Below are 18,058 nucleotides of genomic sequence, written 5' to 3'. Positions count from 1 at the left end.
GAGAGAACGATTGAGGATGTTTTTTCATTTTACATCGGAACTCAATATAAATGGTCACAGAGGAGCATTCGTTCACGGATGGTTCGATTCGAGCATCGGTATTATACACATATAGGCCCGTAACGCGTCCTTTACGATGTCTATCCGCTGACGTGGCCTTTTGCTTCTGTCAGGCAATTTGCACCAGAAATCGAATCACATGCGCGTGAAAAAGTTCGGAAACATTTATTCGGAGATATTATATTTTTCACAATGCGGTTAACATTGTGAAACGCGCGCGAGAGGTTTATTTTTCCTCTCTGTATTATACAATTGTCCAACGATACAAATATTAATAATTAATTACTTTTGATACTAATCTTGTAATGACTGCCAAATAAATTGTCGTAATATTATATTTGTCGTATAATATTACATCTTTCAACGAAAGGAATAAAATACGGATATAAATAAAATTATTTACTTTTTATAACGATTACTGGAATTATTCGGTCGGCATAGTATTTTCTCGTAGATTAATAATATGCGAATTGTTCAAAAATCATCAATAATCGGCATCGCTATTATCATTCTTCTCCATGATCTTGTAATCGCCATCGTTACGCTTTTGTAAAAAGAAAAGTCTGTAAGGTAAATGTACCAATGCCGAGACACTTGAGACCTATATGTTTGGACACCTTTATCATTTTAGTTTTTAATCAAGTATAACGCGAATTAAAATCAGAGATAAAAATATAATACAAGAAAAATATTCTTATCTTTGATTCTTTGATTTTAATTCGCGTTTCAACTTTCAACTTGATTAAGGACTAAAATGATAAAAATGTTCAGACATATAGGTATACATGTCCAGACTGTGTCCAGGCATTGGTATACATTTACCTTATTTGCCAGCTTTGGAAAATGCATTGATTCAGAATAATTCATTTAAGCTCGTACTTTCCTCCTCTTCCTTTCTCCTTCCCGTTAATTAGTTGGTCGTGTTTCCCAATTAATCAATTTCGACAACGTGGTAATTAATTGTCACATCCTGCATGCGATGTCATGTTTAACATACAAATGCAACACACGTATATGCAAAATCAAGTATATGTATTAGCAAATACATAAATGGCCATGTTTGTTGAAAGACTTGCGAATGTTTATCTCTATAATATTTACTTTGAACTTTTCTTCCTTTCATCGTCATATAGTTTATATAATTATAGTTTAATTATAAAAAAAAATCAAGTACAGAGGCGTTTCAAAATGTCACACGTTTAGTGTTTACCGAGAAACGCATTGTGTTATTAACGTTTCGCCGTTAAATTATTTTTTCCTCGATGCATGGTACGAAATTTACCCAATCTAAAAATAAAAATAAAAATCTTTTTTAATAGCATGTAAATATAGAAATAACATTTAAATGTTACATTTATCAATTGTACGATTATTATTCTCTTTTATTATAGTTTCTTAAAAGCCTATATTCTTTAACTAGGTTATAAATATGTAAACCACACAATTATAAATTCTTGAAATAAAAATAAAAGTTAATTAAAGTAAGGTTAAGCAGACAACGTCACAACATATATATATATATCATTAGGAATTTTGACTGTTACCTCCAAGATTCTCTTTAACCGAATATTGATTATTAACTGTGAATGAATGAAAGTGTAGGTTTATATATATATATATATATATATATATATATATATATGTATAAATAAAGGTGAGATATATATGTATATATATATCTGGTACAACATTTTTTTTTACACTCACCTTTATTCATCTCTCAATTATGTCGTCGTTATGTTGTCGCGAAATGATTCTGATTTCTGTAATAGTGCATCGACACACTTGCGATGAAAATGGATAAAATTAAGTTTCGCAGTGTTTTTAGTACAGTACGGATATCAATCAAGTTTTTTTCATAAACTCGTCCTTTCACTAACGTTAATTCATTTTGCCTTCATTTAAGACCTCGCCATATAACGATTTGTGCAAGCTGAGCGCAAAATGGAAAATAGCTCTGCGTGCTTATTTTAATTAACGCATTAAACTGTTCCGAGGGAAAAAATGTTTCTCGTTATACCTACATAGTTCCCAAGAGTATGGTCCATTTTCGAGAATATAAGTTTGAAGTTTCCAGTGCCACGATGTTGCTCTCTCGGGTCGAAACATTAGAAAATAGAGTTCGGAATACGAATAAACTCGTGAAATACGTGACTTAAACACGATATGTCATATTCTATACTGAAAAGCTCGATAGATCAATCAAATAATAAAAAAAATATATATATATAATATATATATATATATATATATATATATATATAGAGAGAGAGAGAGAGAGAGAGAGAGAGAGAGAGAGAGAGAGAGAGAGAGAGGTCAATAATAAAATTTTAATCCAACTTGAATCCCATCTTCGGCAAGATGTGAACGTTTATCCATCAATGTGATTGAATCAGAGAAAATTATGAAGAAATATATTGCCATAGAATCACTGCAAGCGAGCTAGGAAATAAAATCTACTGACAATGTTGAAACGACAAATTATTTATTGGAATAAAAGAATAAATTTGATAAAATAATCATTTTTGTTTTGAGTACATCTATAATATACATATATTATAGATGTATGAATTTTAAAGATGAAAGACTGGCTCGTAGTATCAATCTTTTATTGATTCGTAATTACTAGAATTTTGTCACACGATGGCACTTACTTATACAGTTGCAATCTTGACGATAGTTTAAGAAAAGAAAACTATGCTAGAGAGACGATTATCGCGAGATTTTTCGTTCTTTCTGATCTCTGGCTCTCTAAATTCTAAACGATCGTTTGGAGGAAGAAGCGCCAAAGATCCATCAGCAGGCATCATATAATGAGAAAAACTCGAATCTCTCTCTCTCTCGTGCATCATTTCTCCTTATTCGATGAAAAGTTCTACATGTTGCTCATGCAGATCACCGATGGCGTTTTCGAAACGAGCACGGACACGTCCGAATTTGAAGATAAAAGTTTCGCGGAATCGTAAAAAGTTTCAAGTAAACTCCCTACTCCCTATCTTAATTCTCTTCGAAATCTTCCGTGCGTTTATGTGCGAATGAAAAGTATCCAGGATGGGAGAAAATGTGTACACGCTAATTAACCATAAATCATTAAACTGAGGCTGAGTGATATTTACAATTAGAATATAATTGCGCGTTAACGCGTTTCTTATATTATAGGACCGATTTCCAATCGAAATTGGAACAAACGATAAGATCCCTGACGTATAACAGAATAACATATTTTATTACGTGTTTAAAAAGATTTTGAAAATTTAAGGAGATAATTTTCGAAATGTCTCATACGAAGAAATAATGTCTTCAATTAGATTGACGCCTAATGAGTTAAAACAGAATCGACCATCAACTGTAGCTACGTCACTGATTAACATATTGTATCTAAGATCTCTAAAATATAGAATCGATGAAATATTACTTTCGTTGACGAATGTAGACAGCAATCAAAATCTTACAGCTTATATTTAGATAAAGGTTCAAATATTTACGTGTAAAATTTAGTTGGTAATTATTACAAGAATTAATTCTGCTTTTAAAGCATAAAAGATTAATGTTACAGTAATTAAACATATAAATTATGCAAACATTTGTTATTTAATATATTTGTATCAAACTTTTATAAATTAATTTAATGAATTTGATATTGATCTATTTGATCAACTTGGAATGAAAAATAATAATATTATTGAATAAAAATGCCATGACAATAACTTCGTCATAATTGACAAATGTGTTACACATATGTATATGTATATATAAACCGTTATATATCACACAGATGTTGTACATCGCACGTACTCACGCGCGCGCGCGAACATACTGACGTGTATCATTAATAAGATCTCGTAAACAACATTATACTTTAATTACTACTTAATAATTATGGAGACAAAGTCCGTCATATATAGAGAATATCTAAAATGAAGTGCAAGATAGAGATGCAAATGCCAATTTCTAAATGAATAAAATAATAGATACGCTCTTCTCCGAGAAATAAAGTCATTAAAATCTTGTTTTCACAAAAAATGAATAGATGCAAATTCTACGAGAACTTTTTTGAAGTAAAAGTTGACGCTTTTACTTGAACTTTTATTTTTTTACTTGAAAATTTATTATAAGCAACAGATATAACGTTTGAATTCAAGGACGAGTAATTCTAATAATTCGTAATTTTAACAAATCGACACAGAGTAAAACATTTACCCCTATTTACGTGCTTTTATTTGCCTTTTTATATACTGATATTTGCAGAATATTATCTGAATGCCTCTGTATATAAAGCTGGCGATATTAAATGCATGTTACGTTCATGCTTGAATTGACAAAAGAGAATGCCTGAGAACACGCCTTTGTAACACTTACGTTTAAAGGTGGTGACATCAAAAACAAGAATCTTTGATAAGACTGTGTGTGTGTAATAACTTGCAAAAAAGTAAAAACTGTCTCGTATGGTTAAACTTTCCGTTTTTTTTCTTTGTTTTACTGTTTGTTTTATCGGTTATTTTATTTATTTATTGTTTTTTATTGCTTTTATTTGGAGAAAAAATCTACTTCAATAAATAATGAGTAGAAATTGGGGCGGCAGTGTGGTCTAGTGGTAGAGCGCCAGACTCGTAATCTGAGAAACCAGATTCTCGAGTCCACTTGAGTCCACGTAAACATGGAATTTATTTTCCGAAAGCTGCGCCCTCCGAGCGCGAGAAAGGCTCTTGTGCGGAGCAAACTGGGCTCCGTCTTTCGGAAAGAGACGTTAAGCCGTTGGTCCAAAGGGTTGGAGTGAGAGGAGAATGGTAGTGATGGATGAGAATTGTAACCCTACGGGGATCGATTAAAAAACTTCCATAAATAAAAATAATGAGTAGAAACTCCAATTTTTAACACTTGATTATTTGCATGCAGAGAGCTTTTGTAATTATACTTCTTTGCATCTGTAATATCTATTTTTTGTTGGCTGTCAATTTTATACGCGATCTATTTTCGTTATTAATATTGCTATTACTGTTACTAATACACTACTACTATTACTAATTGTTATTATTAATTAGTATACTATTGTGTGTGTATATATATAAATATGAATATATATATATATATATATATTCATATTTATATAAATGAATATATATATATATATATATATATATATATTCATTTGTCACAAAACTAATTTAAATTAAACTTAGTATTTACTTGGTGTAGATTGTGTAGAAGATACGACAATTTACAAAAGATAGGTAGGATTGATGCCTATTTCTAAGCATATTGTCAATTCCTTTTTGCGACTATAAGTTGCATTTACAACTTAGTTCGACTGTTTATTGCAGTTTTTCTTTTGAGGATTGATCGCTTTGAGGCAGATATATGATATTTACGATCGCATGGCCGACAAGCTGCATCGACCGATTGCGGCAGCGGCATACAATGGGCGTGGTAATTAATGCAACGTATCGTTTATGAATATTTATTATTCAATCAGTGAAAAAGCCGTCAAACACGAGATAGTTATTTTGCCGGTTATTTTTACTACAAGATCGACAGCAATATTTTGTACAATTTACAAATAGGTGGGAATGAATACTGTTCACTTTGGAGAACAATGATAAACATAAATTTATATACGATTATATTAATATAATGCATATTCATATAAGAGGACATAAAAATAGAAGACGAATTAAGAATGATAATAAAAGCTAAAAAGACCTCTGACTAGTCTAGAGTTCTCTCTCTCTCTCTCTCTCTCTCTCTCTCTCTCTCTCTCTCTCTCTCTCTCTCTCTCTCTTTCTTTCTCCCCCCCCCCACCCTCCCTCCCACCCTTTTTCCCTTTCTACCACCCTTCTCTTCCCTTCCCCCTCCCTCTCTCTTCCCCTCTCTCTGGAAACATAAATACATTTTATTTCATTTTATATCAACAACAATTTTTATTTAAATACAATATTTATTTGTGAAACAAGTCTCCTCTTTAAGTAAAAAGATTCATATCTTATTTGCAAATTAAATTTTAATTTGTTGGAAAAGAAACTCATTTCTCGCATCACTTATCTAATAGCTATCCTCGCGCAGCACTAATGCGTAAACGTGTGCTGCGTGTGCATGTGTAATTCTCGGCGCTTGATGAGATTTATTTGCGAAAACTTTTAAACACCGACGATGCGGATTTATGCGGTAACACGTACATGGCGCTTACAGTTAATGCGGAGTGGATAGTTCTCTCTTTCTTTCTTTCTCTCTCCTTATTTATTATAATACCCATCGCTCGCAAAATTGTTCGTGCTTGCCTAGGGGGAATATTGAGACTACGGTGTAATAATGTTACCCCGCGGTGTTCAGTATAGGAGAATGTGCGCGGGGCATAAATTTCTGCGACATTTGCGAACATTTGTGAATGCCGAGAGTGGCGTGGCAGTGAAAATCGATGCGTTATTATCAGATGTAACTCTATTATCGATAGTTAGTTAAGTATCAATGTGGAGATCGGGGAACTTGGTCGCTCCACGAGCGCACGTTCCGATAACGATGTTTATGTCGACGCGTAAGTAGGGGAGACCGGGGCTAGTTGGTACATAGGGCAAGAGAGTTGGGAACTATTATAAAAGTGACAAAAGATAATACTGCATAAAAAATATAGTATTTCCACAAAAACATTGAGATAATATTTTAATTAGTTATTTCAAGCTGAGTAGCGTATTTTTACATAATAATAAATCATTATATATTAAATGTTATATTTATATAACATTATATAACATTATATAACAGTAAAATAAAATTATAAACAAGTAAAATAAACAAGTAAAATAAATCAGTATATATTAAATGTTATATTTATAAATCTGGTCATTATATCATAATTTCAACTATTTATTTAAAATCTTTAGGCGAGACCGGGGTTGGGTAGGCCAGTATTTAAGTTTTTGATTTTTAATAAAATACATAAAAGAAATATCATTTTTGCGTTTACAGGCGGTAAGACATATATTTGGCTATTAAATTAAATTTTTTAAGTTAACTTAATTTGATGATAATTAATATAATTTAATATTTTCCGTATTACCTTCTACGCTGGTCAACCAACTCCATGGTCAGGTTAGTTGACTAACGGTATGGGGCAGGTTGACTATAGGTGTGTAATTAGTCGAAAAAATGTTATATTTGCAGCTTTAACTCAGCGGTAACAAAACAAGTACGGTGTGAATAGGAAAGTTGTTTTATTATAAACTTTTAATTATTTTTGATGATTCAAGTTATATTTTAAAATTAAATGTGAATTATATATGAATAAACTGAACAAATTCTTTAACAAATAAAAGATAAATTCACGTTTATAATTAAAATAAAATCTTTCTAAATAGTTTAAATATTACATCCTTCCTTACAAACAAAAGTCAGTCTAATTATTATTCGTTATACCAATGACTGGTATCTTTGGTAAAATAGGTAGAAATTAAATTATGTAATAGAAAATGTAATTGAAAATTAAATGTCCGGATTATTATAAAAAAAACTTGACATTTTTTAAAAATTAAATTCAGAACAATAATAATTTTTAATAATAATTTATATAAAAATCTTTTTTTTTAAACAAAATAACAAATTCTGACAATTCCTCTACATTAAAAACAAAAACATTATGTAGAAAAAGATGGTTCTTAAGTCAATCATTGTTTTCGTCCGATTGTATAAACAATTTTTACATTCATATAGGAAAGTAAATTAACCTAGTTAATCAACCTGCCCCGAACGATCATTTTTATTTCAATCCTTTACCTAATCTTTAAATATTTATGGATCTAAACAAAACTGATTCCAATCACTTGTCTAACAAACAAACTCTAAAATAATGCTATGACATTTATTTTTTCGTAGCTACATAAAGTGTGAAAACAAAAAATCTCTGAGAAAAAAAATTGTTTTTTGTAGTCAATTTTTCAATAAACACTTGCCATTTTGTAACAACATGTGTGACCGTGGCGCCGCATTTAGCGCAATTGAAGGGAAAGGAATGCTTGTTTCTACAATAAATTTTGGCGCGCATTCGTGTGTAAAGTTAATTAACGCCGCGGTTAGTCTACCTGCCCCTATGGCCTACCAACCCCGGTCTTCCCTACTTTAAACTTAATAACTTCCAGTTGTGTTAAAATGTCTAAAAACATTTTTTTGCTTAAGCAATAATCCAGATATCTAAATATATGGCAGGTCGGGGCTGATTGTGACAGGGTGTAAGGTTGTTACCTACTTTTTACTTATAATTTCGACCAATTTCGTCGATGTAACACACATAATCTCCGCGCAATAGCGGCAGATATTTTTAACCCGCCAGTACTGTAACAAAACTTACCTCACATATGGGGCTAGTTGTTACAAATGTATAGTCGCCTTATAATTTTCATTGGTGCAACAAAATTAATTAGACTATTTAGTTAAAAAAAAATTATTTTTGTGTTGTATATATATAAACATGCAGCTATTAAAAATTTATTTTACGGCTTGTATTCCATTTATTACTTACATAAAAAAAAAGAACATAAAAAAAGCGTACCATCAACACTATCCCCCCGGTCTTCCCTATTCGTGCACGTCGAACTTGAAAATGAACCCGGAGAAATGTGATTCAATTAAATCCATCAGTTTTCAATGCGTTATTACAATCGGGATAGAAACCTCGTGAAATGGACTTTCATGAGATCAGAATATTATTTGCAATGAGATACTTTTCATTTTATATTTATTTAGAAAGGTATTTCGAGAAAGTTGAAGAAAGACTGTTGGAAAAGAAACTTGATTCTCGCATCACTCATCTATATAATAGCTATCCTCGCGCAGCACTATGCGTAAACGCGTGCACGTGTAATTCTCGGTGTAATGCACATGTAATTCTCGCGGTTGATGAGATTTATTTGCGAAAACTTTTAAACACCGACGATGCGGATTTATACAGTAACACGTACACGGCGCTTACAATTAATGCGGAGTGGATAGTTCTCTCTTCCTTACTTTCTCTCTCACGCTCATCTGAGGTGGAAGAAAAAAGAAAGAGAAAGGACAGAGTGCTCCAGGGTATGGTCCGTGTAAAGTGCTGCCAACAGAGCTCGGACGCAAATATTCATTTCACGCATTCGAGTCGGGAGATGGAAGAGAAAGACAAATAAACAGGACGGGAGAAGTGACGCGCGAGGACGTACATATGTGAGGAGTATTATTCGTGCAGCTGCTTCCGTCGCATTGCATTTTCCTGCAGTAATGGATGAATCATTTAATGCGAAAGCGCAACAAGCTTATTCATTTTGATTAATTATCCTAAAGTAGAGAGAGAGAATTAAAAAGAAAGCGAGGTGTATGATTCCTTTTGCAAACATTACAAGAAATTTTTTTCATGGTTATTTGATCGATAAAAATGCAATATTGCTGCATCTATAAATTTAACATTGACAAGATAGAATTTTAAAGAAATCTGATCTTCGATCGATTGAAGAGACAAATTAGAGACACCGTGCTCTGCAACTTCTTCACTTTTAAATTTTAAATTAATTTATGATTTATTTATTTGTAAAAAAAAATGTGATTTCTCACATTATATATACTCTTTGGGCTTATACTCTCAAGTTTTTCGTTTGATTTCGTTTTTCTCGCGGAAACTGTTTTTTGCATGCCTCTTTGTTTATTACCTACTTCGCAAGCATTGCTATAAATCCTTCGAAGAGGAGATGTGAGGATATCGATGGCCAGGCAAATTACGATAGATGCGATAGATTCTTTTGGACTACAATTTACTTTGTAGACTTTACTTGTGTGACGAGAAAATGTGACGAAAGATCATCTTAAATCGCCGCTTTCCAATTCTTAACATTATACATATGTATATCTGTATATAGACAAACTGAAAGCGAAATTTACTTGAAATTATTTGAAGAATATGATATCATCTACGTCTTTCTTAACCGCTTTTAATTTAAAAACTATTGATCACTCTCGTCACATCCTCTCTCGCCAAGTATAAGGGGCTCCATTTTTAAGAGATTTTCAAGTATTGTTAAAATAAAACCGAGGACGCGCGCGCGTTGAAAAAGGCGCGGAAGAGGCGGAACAGATCGCTAATTAAAAGTCGGAGCGACAGACGTTTAATCGAATTTCAACGTCGTCAAAGTGTCACATTACCACAGACGTGTAGTCTAAAAGGAACGCGTCGATATTTGTTAGCGAGGCGAACATGAGAAGCGAGGAAGTGCCGAGCGGATACTAACCTGTGGCGTAAGCGCGCGCGTGCTATTAATGAACTTGTAATTAAATCGCAGACTTGGCTAATGACACATCTAGCGGAGAACCATGCGGGAGTCTCACTTATATTACATTTCATTCGTAAGTCCGATTATCACCCTGATCGATAATTGTTCTATCGATGAAATTTGTCCGAAAAAGACAAAAGCATTTAATCTGATATTTAAATAAATGACTATAATGTTGCGCTTTCCACACATTATTCTCGTAATTACTGTGTTAGTTGTTGCACGATAATTTTGAAATCTTGCAAGTTTAAAACAATATGCAGAATATTTTGTAATCCAAGTCCATTCCTCTGGAAAAGAGGTGTGTGGTTCTATCTCTGCGAATATTAATCCAATAATATAATAAATAAAATTATTTTTCCAAGAGAAATATTTACACACACACACACACACACACACACACACACACACACACACACACACACATTTTTCAGTTTTATTTGTTTTTCTTTTTGCATAGAGCAATTTTCTCGCGTGATTTAGTTATATCATGATTGGTTGGATACTCGATATTTTTCGAAGCGTTTGCGAAGAGCATCTGCTCTGATTTATTCATGCGCCACATTATTGATTATCGAATTGTGTCAACACCTGGTAAGCATCTCTCACAGGTATATCTTAGCGACGACGGTGCGTATGGAAACGTTAGAATAAATGATGGCGATTAAATGAAGAGTAGATTGGCAAGTTCGCACGTGCTCCTGGGAAATTAAGAAGGGTACGAGCCAGGGAGAAGCCATTAAAAAATAACAATCTCCTCGAGTGTTTATATCGGCAGGCATTTTATTGTTGACGAAAAATATTCGCGAAATATTCGCTTATACATTCGCTTACATTCGTAATCTTTATCTACATTACAGGCATAAATTTTATTGTTTTATTGGTGAATATTTAGAGATACAAACGTTTAAAAATTTATTTCGTTTAAAATTTTTGTTACTCACGAATACATTTACATAGATATCATACAGTTATTATTTACACTTGTTCACACGTGTTAGATGTTATTATTAAACAAATAAATGCGAGTAATATAACGATGTTTAATGGCGTCGCGGGGCGGGGCGATTCCATATTAAGAATGTATTATATATAAGTCTTTCTTTTTTCTAAACTTGAAATATATAATTATTATTATTGTATCGTGATTCGACGACACGTACAAGTATTTTCATTGTATTTTGCCCAAATATACAAGCACGTATTCAATTACTGCAAAGCAATTACAGTTATTACTCACAACAGAGAGAGTTTCTCGGTTGCAGTTATATCCTTAGGGAGCTAACCATGCGCGTGATTGCGATCATTACCCGGTACAACGTCTAATTATTACGTCAGGTTTATTTATCTTCGCGCATATATCGCGAAGGTTCATTTGTCAATACGCATGATATTATACGAAAATATAAACTATATTTTCTTTTAAATTTCCACTAAATACATACATATATATACAAATAGTAAGTATATATGAATAGAGAGTGTACTTGTTTTTTTACGAGTTTCTCTTTTTTTTAATTAAAGAAAATTCTGTCCTAATTAACGTTACAATATCCCTATTAACATTATAATAATAATATTATAATTATAATTCATAAAGCGTATACTCGTACAGTTTAAAGTAATATTATACACACATATAAAAAATAAAATAAATATAATATTAGTAATTTTTTAACTCGGTACTTCAAATAAAATTGTGAAATTTTAAAATACTATCTCGTTAAAGCAAACTCCACTCAAAAGTGTCTAATAAATAAACTTGTTTTATTATAATTTCAAACATTGTAATAGTTGCGCTTTAATATTTTTATAAGAAAGAAATAAACTCTAAATTAGATGAGAAGAACATGGTTAATCTCGGAGAAAGATATCTGTTCGAGAGAGAGAGAGAGAGAGAGAGAGAGAGAGAGAGAGAGAGAGAGAGAGAGAGAGAGGAGAGAGAGAGAGAGAGTTTCATTTACCGGTATTTTATTTTGTATATAATTTTTATATATATTTGTTATATATAATTTATATATAATTATCCTTACAATTAAAATAAATAATTGCAAACATGCTATATTTTATATCTCTATTGCATGCATGGCATTTATTTAAAACCTTACCTTTTAAAAGATATATATTTATATCAATAGTGCGCACGCACGCACGCACGCACGCACGCTCATGTGGAGAATTTAGTATTATATATTATACTGATTAAAACTATGACAAAGTTCTCTCGCCACAAATTAATAGTTTACATTATAAGAACTCCCAGTAAAGTGCATATCGTTAATTTCCAAGAATAATTACGAAATCTTATGACGCGTTCCATGACTCTCGCGCCACCCATTATTGTTTGAGCAGCTTTACGCGATAAATGGAAGCGCGCTAACAAGTTTCGCAAACTTACCGCAACGAAGCGTCGTTAACGAATAGTCGATCATTATTTTAAGGCGAAAAGTTGTTCATCGCCAACCTGCTATTAATAACGACGAATAGATCACAGTCAACTCGCAATCGCGACAAGTCGCGTTTTAAATGGAATTAAATTTTATCAAAGGAGGATGTCTATAAAAAAGGCCGATTTCTGTCCAAAAAGGTCTAAGTAAGAGAAATAATGTCTTTCGTAGATTTCGATCACCTGCATACGAAAAAGCTATTAAAAAAAGTTTGTGGTGTATTGGGGAACACCTTGAAAATCGAGCCAGAACATGGTGCATAGAAATTCGGAATTGATGTATAGAGCTATCACAAAACGCATCCCTGTGAGTTTTGGGCGGCAGAGGAAGGAAGGGAGTTTCGAGTGTGTGTGTGTGTGTGTGGAAGGAGGGCGGGGACTCGAGTAGGTTACATAAATTCGGATTAAAGCAACTACCATAAAAATGCATCCATGCAGTGAGACAAATGACATATTTATATTTGCAGAGCGGGGATAAAGAGAGTTATATATCTATGTATTTGTAGGAGAGAAGGTTGTATGTGTGGGCCTGGATGAGGGGGGGGCAGGTAGGTAGGTTTAATTTAGGTCGGATTAGTAGAGCTCCCTCAGCGTCTTTACTTTAAATCTCTTTCAATACTGCTGCACAAATGAACAGCAAAAAGACTGAACTTGATTCATTTTTTATTACTTAAACTAATATATTAATCATTTTATACTATTCAATAAAATGGCTAAACCGATTTAATCTCTCATTAGATAAACTGTTATTTTATTACCCTATTACATAATAGAAACGCTGATTTAACTTTTCATTAGCCTTTTGCTCTTTTTAATATCGTTCTCTGCTGAACTCGGAACCGCATGAACGAAGACGCGGCGAGATATTAATTACATTTTTTTGCATTATATATTTTTACTTTTTTATATTTTGTATATTGTTTTCCATGAGTTTAGCCTATATTTTTCTACGTATCAATTCTTTTCTTCTATTGCGCAGCAATATCTTAAAAAATTTAAAATATAGGCCTGAAGGAGCTCTACTAATCTGACCTAATTAAACCTATACCTATACCTCTTCCCCTCATCCAGGCCCACACACATACAATCTTCTCCCCTACAAATACATAGATGTATAACTCTCTTTATCCCCGCTCTGCAAATATAAATATGTCATTTGTCTCACTGCATGGATGTATTTTTATGGTAGTCCCTTTAATCCGACTTTATGTAACCCAGCCGAGTCCCCGCCCTCCCCCTATACACGCACAGTTGTTTACACTTGCCTTTATATACATTTAAAACACCCCTCCTTCCCCCACCCCCTAAAACTCACAAAGATGCATTTTGTGATAGCTTTATACATTAACCAAATTTCTATACATCAAGTTCTTGCTCGATTTTCAAGGTGTACACACTGTACACCCAATACACTACAAACTATCAACAGCTTCTTCGTATTCAAGGGGTCAAAATCTACAAAAAAAAAAATACTAGGTATCTCTATTACTTACATCTTTTTGGGCAGAAATTTTTACACATCCTCCTTTTAATCCTCGCATTATTTAGATTTAGACTTTGCTCTGACTTAAACTTAACGAGCAACATTCCATTTTCAGGAGAAGAAGAATTTAATTGCGAAATAAAGTAATTTTATTAACAAACGATTTTTTTATTAAAAAAATTAGTCACCCTCGATCTAATATGTATGTTGAAAATAACAAAGGAATCACTGTGTGTCATCTGTGCGCTATCGCTCAGAGATCTATCCATGTATATTAATTACAATTTTATTCTGCGATATAGACATTATATGTAGCTGCTTTATGAAGCTTTTTTGTAATTAATTTGTCAATTTTTCAACTTGTCTGATGAACCTTTTAAGCATTCGACACGTCAACACAAGTACTTACCGTCGCCGATAGATTAAGAAAGCTATAGCTATTAACAAGCGATACATTGATGCTGCTGCTACTGTCGCTTCAGTCGCTTCAATCGCTTCTGTTGCTCGGTCCACAATCCGATCGGTTCAGGGACGGCGGACCTCTTTTTCCGCGTATCGATTCATCTAGCGTTTTTCCTTGTGGTTGTGAATAATGCAACGCAAGTGACGCGACGATGCACGATCCAATGCCGCTGCAAGATCGTAAAAAAATTGCCGGGGATGGTGGAAATCGTCCCTCGGGTCACTCAAGCGCGTATGACGTATCCGAATATTTGTATTTGGATAACGACGACGCGCGTTGCGTCGAATCCATTGAAAAACATCGCTACGCAAACGTTTCACGCGCAGAGAGAAGAGAAAATATTAGTTTCCAATATTCGTTCGCGTGCAGAGATTGCTCGATTTTACTCTCAAATTTAACATTGATGTGTGTTTTTGCATTTTATTAATTAGGCATACCACGTGTAACCACACGTGTAACGTGTCTAATCTGACTTCGACTCGATCTTTAAGTACTTCTTTTGGCGATCGATTTTGTATAGATACATATAATACATGCATTTATTTCTACATGTATAATATACACGTATGTGTGTGTAGGTCTATACATTACAATTGTATATGTACGTACACGCACAATTATAGATGTTCTCCTCACGCACAATAGACGTACGTCTTACTCACAATCAGGGAATAACTTAAAGACTACTATAATAGTTTCCTTCGCGAGAGAACGCTCATAGCAACGGTTGCAACGTAGCAACGGAAGCAGTATGAGGCATGCTAACTGCGATCTATTACACTTGCAGAAAACGCCAGTCGCTGGTGTTGGCCGAATGGGATCTGGGATACATACTCCAATTATTCCATGTGCCGCGACGTGCGGTTGCCGACCATCGAGCCCGGTGTAGAAATCACGACTGCGCTATATTTCATCGGCTACAGCCTCTCCTTGTTCACTCTAATAGTGGCAGTCTGCATATTTATCTATTACAAGTGAGTCGAATATCTCGATGATGAGCAATCTGAAATTCTTCCCGTTTAGGTATAACGTTATCTTTCTCAAAGAAAATAGAATGCTGCAAAACAAACACAGCCTTTTTCCCGTCCTTTTGACACAATTTTAAGGAAAACTTACTTTTCATTGTTAATCTTTTACAATATTACAATTTTTTTACTATGTGTTTTCTATATTTACAAACTTGTCACCTACACTTTGAATGAGAACAAGTTATAGTTTATACGCAAGTTACGAGAGAGAGAGAGAGAGAGAGAGAGAGAGAGAAGGAGGAGGAAAGAGGAGGAGGGATAGAATTATTAATTAATTGTAGAAGAGAAAGACAAAAGTCGCAGGATTTTTATACAGTGTTAAATACTCTATCGGCGGATATTCCTACACTTCTATTCTCGATTTTCAACTTCCTGCGCTCCCGTCGTTTCCACAGTATACCTACTGCACGACGCGAGCCGTCTCGAAGCGAACGGTCGAAACGGTATATAAACGGAGTATAGGTATACGGATGCTTTGAATTCTATGCGTTGAATTCCGCCCGGTTGTTTCTGTTTGTTTCCTAATTGAGATCGCTCCCAGCACCGCGTACTAATCTATTGAAGATAGCGACGTGGGCGAGAAGCTAAATTAACCCTCTCTACCTTTATATACCACTCTATGTCACGAAAATATTCCAGAGTTTCTCAAGACTTTAATTGCTTCATATTCTTTTCTGTAGAGAGTTACGATGCCTCAGAAACAGCATACATACGAATCTAATGTTTACTTATATCCTGGCTGATTTGACGTGGATTTTAACTACTGTGATGCAGGTAATGTATACGTAAATCTCATACTTTTATTTATATACGGTACATACTCTTAATTTTTCCCCGCATACATTTCGTATACATGTATTAACGCAAATTATATTTAAAAATATTCTTCCTCGGAATATTTCTTTATTTTTACATAACATTTATTTATTTTACATGTATGTATACAATACAGTAGGGTAATTCCCAAAATTAGACCGACAAGCTTTGCGGGTAGTTAAAGGACACATATATAACAAGCATTTTTGTCGATAAACCCATATCCGCAAATGATTCATTTTGGCACCAGAGTGAATCAAAGATTAATTGTTTATGTCTAGCTAGTTGGAGTACAACATCATTTTCAGGGTCTGTGAATTCATAAACCGACCGCGACGTTGCAATCTCTGTATGGAAGTAAATGGTCACCACACTTTGAACAACTGCTGATGTAAATACTTGAGTTTCAAAAACCACTTTAGTGTCAAAACGGTCCATTTGCGGACATGGGTTTATTGAAAAAAAATGCTTGTTATACTGTCCTTAATAATTACTCGAAGTTCAGTCAGTCTAATTTTGAGAATACCCGCTGTATAATATATTTCTTATGTAACGCTCGTAAATTTTGCATGCAATGTTGAAATATCATTCGATAACTTTCTGTTAAAACAGTTAACGTTGTGGATATATATTTTAATACGTTATTAACTGCATTTTGTTGTTAAAATCATGTTTCTACTGCGAATCTGTGTTATTTATTTGTAACAAAGTATATTAATTAAACAAGTGCCCTTTGCAAATCTTGAATTGCAAATCGTCGAATGTTCAATGATGTATATCGACTTGGATTTTCAAATTTCTTCTCTCCACCAATTTGAATCTTTATTATTAATAATTTCAATGTATTATACACCGTGCCGCGTGAAATTATTTTAAATTTAATGAAGCGCTGCTCCTGGTCCATCCATCACGCGTTGGAATTCACATTAATTCCATCGTTCTTTGACTGCTAAATTTAATTTATTATAAAGAGCGAGAGAGAATAAATGAGAATTAGAAAAAAAAGAAACGTAAAGATGAATATATGAAAATTTATGCGCGAGTCTCGATCATTGATAACTTAAAAAGAACTGTTTATTATTTTTACAATATTATATAACGCACAGATGCAGGCAATCTTGGTCGCAGTGAACGTGATAAAATAATATGAAATTGACTCCAACAAGATCCTCTCCTTTGCGCGGTTATATTATATATATAATATGTGTGTGTGTGTGTGTGTGTGTGTGTGTGTGTGTGCGGCTAACGCTAACGGATTCATTAGTAAGATTTCTTAATTTATCGACGACCAACAGTAACGGACGCGGTACGTTTCCGCGGTAATATTTCACCGTTCTACACGAATATTTTACATGAATCAGTTTAGTTTTTCAACGTCAAACTAAAGAGTGGCGGAAGAAAGGGAAGAGAGGGAAGAGAGGGAGGGGGAACGGGAAGGTGGCAATGACACATTACTCTTTATTTATGGCTAACGAAGGGAGA

The 18,058-nt window shown here is 33.6% G+C and overlaps 1 protein-coding gene across 11 annotated transcripts in view; it reads left to right on the top strand.

The window, feature by feature from the left end:
* Window positions 1-18,058, top strand: part of Dh44-r1 (Diuretic hormone 44 receptor 1) — a 47,967-nt gene that overhangs the window by 20,387 nt on the left and 9,522 nt on the right. For all 11 annotated transcript variants that reach the window (XM_071718660.1, XM_071718653.1, XM_071718656.1 and 8 more), the window contains 2 exons: window positions 15,520-15,706; window positions 16,441-16,534. In XM_071718660.1, coding sequence (XP_071574761.1) covers window positions 15,520-15,706; window positions 16,441-16,534 — 281 coding nt within the window. The remainder of the gene's footprint in view (window positions 1-15,519; window positions 15,707-16,440; window positions 16,535-18,058) is intronic.

This window comes from Temnothorax nylanderi, unplaced genomic scaffold (genome assembly GCF_030848795.1).
Source record: "Temnothorax nylanderi isolate EJ_2023f unplaced genomic scaffold, tnyl_v1.0 TNYL_tig0265_pilon, whole genome shotgun sequence".
In the NCBI taxonomy this organism is placed as follows: Eukaryota; Metazoa; Arthropoda; class Insecta; order Hymenoptera; family Formicidae; genus Temnothorax; species Temnothorax nylanderi.
Note: the sequence above shows the minus strand (reverse complement) of the source record. Positions and strands in the feature narration are given on the sequence as shown.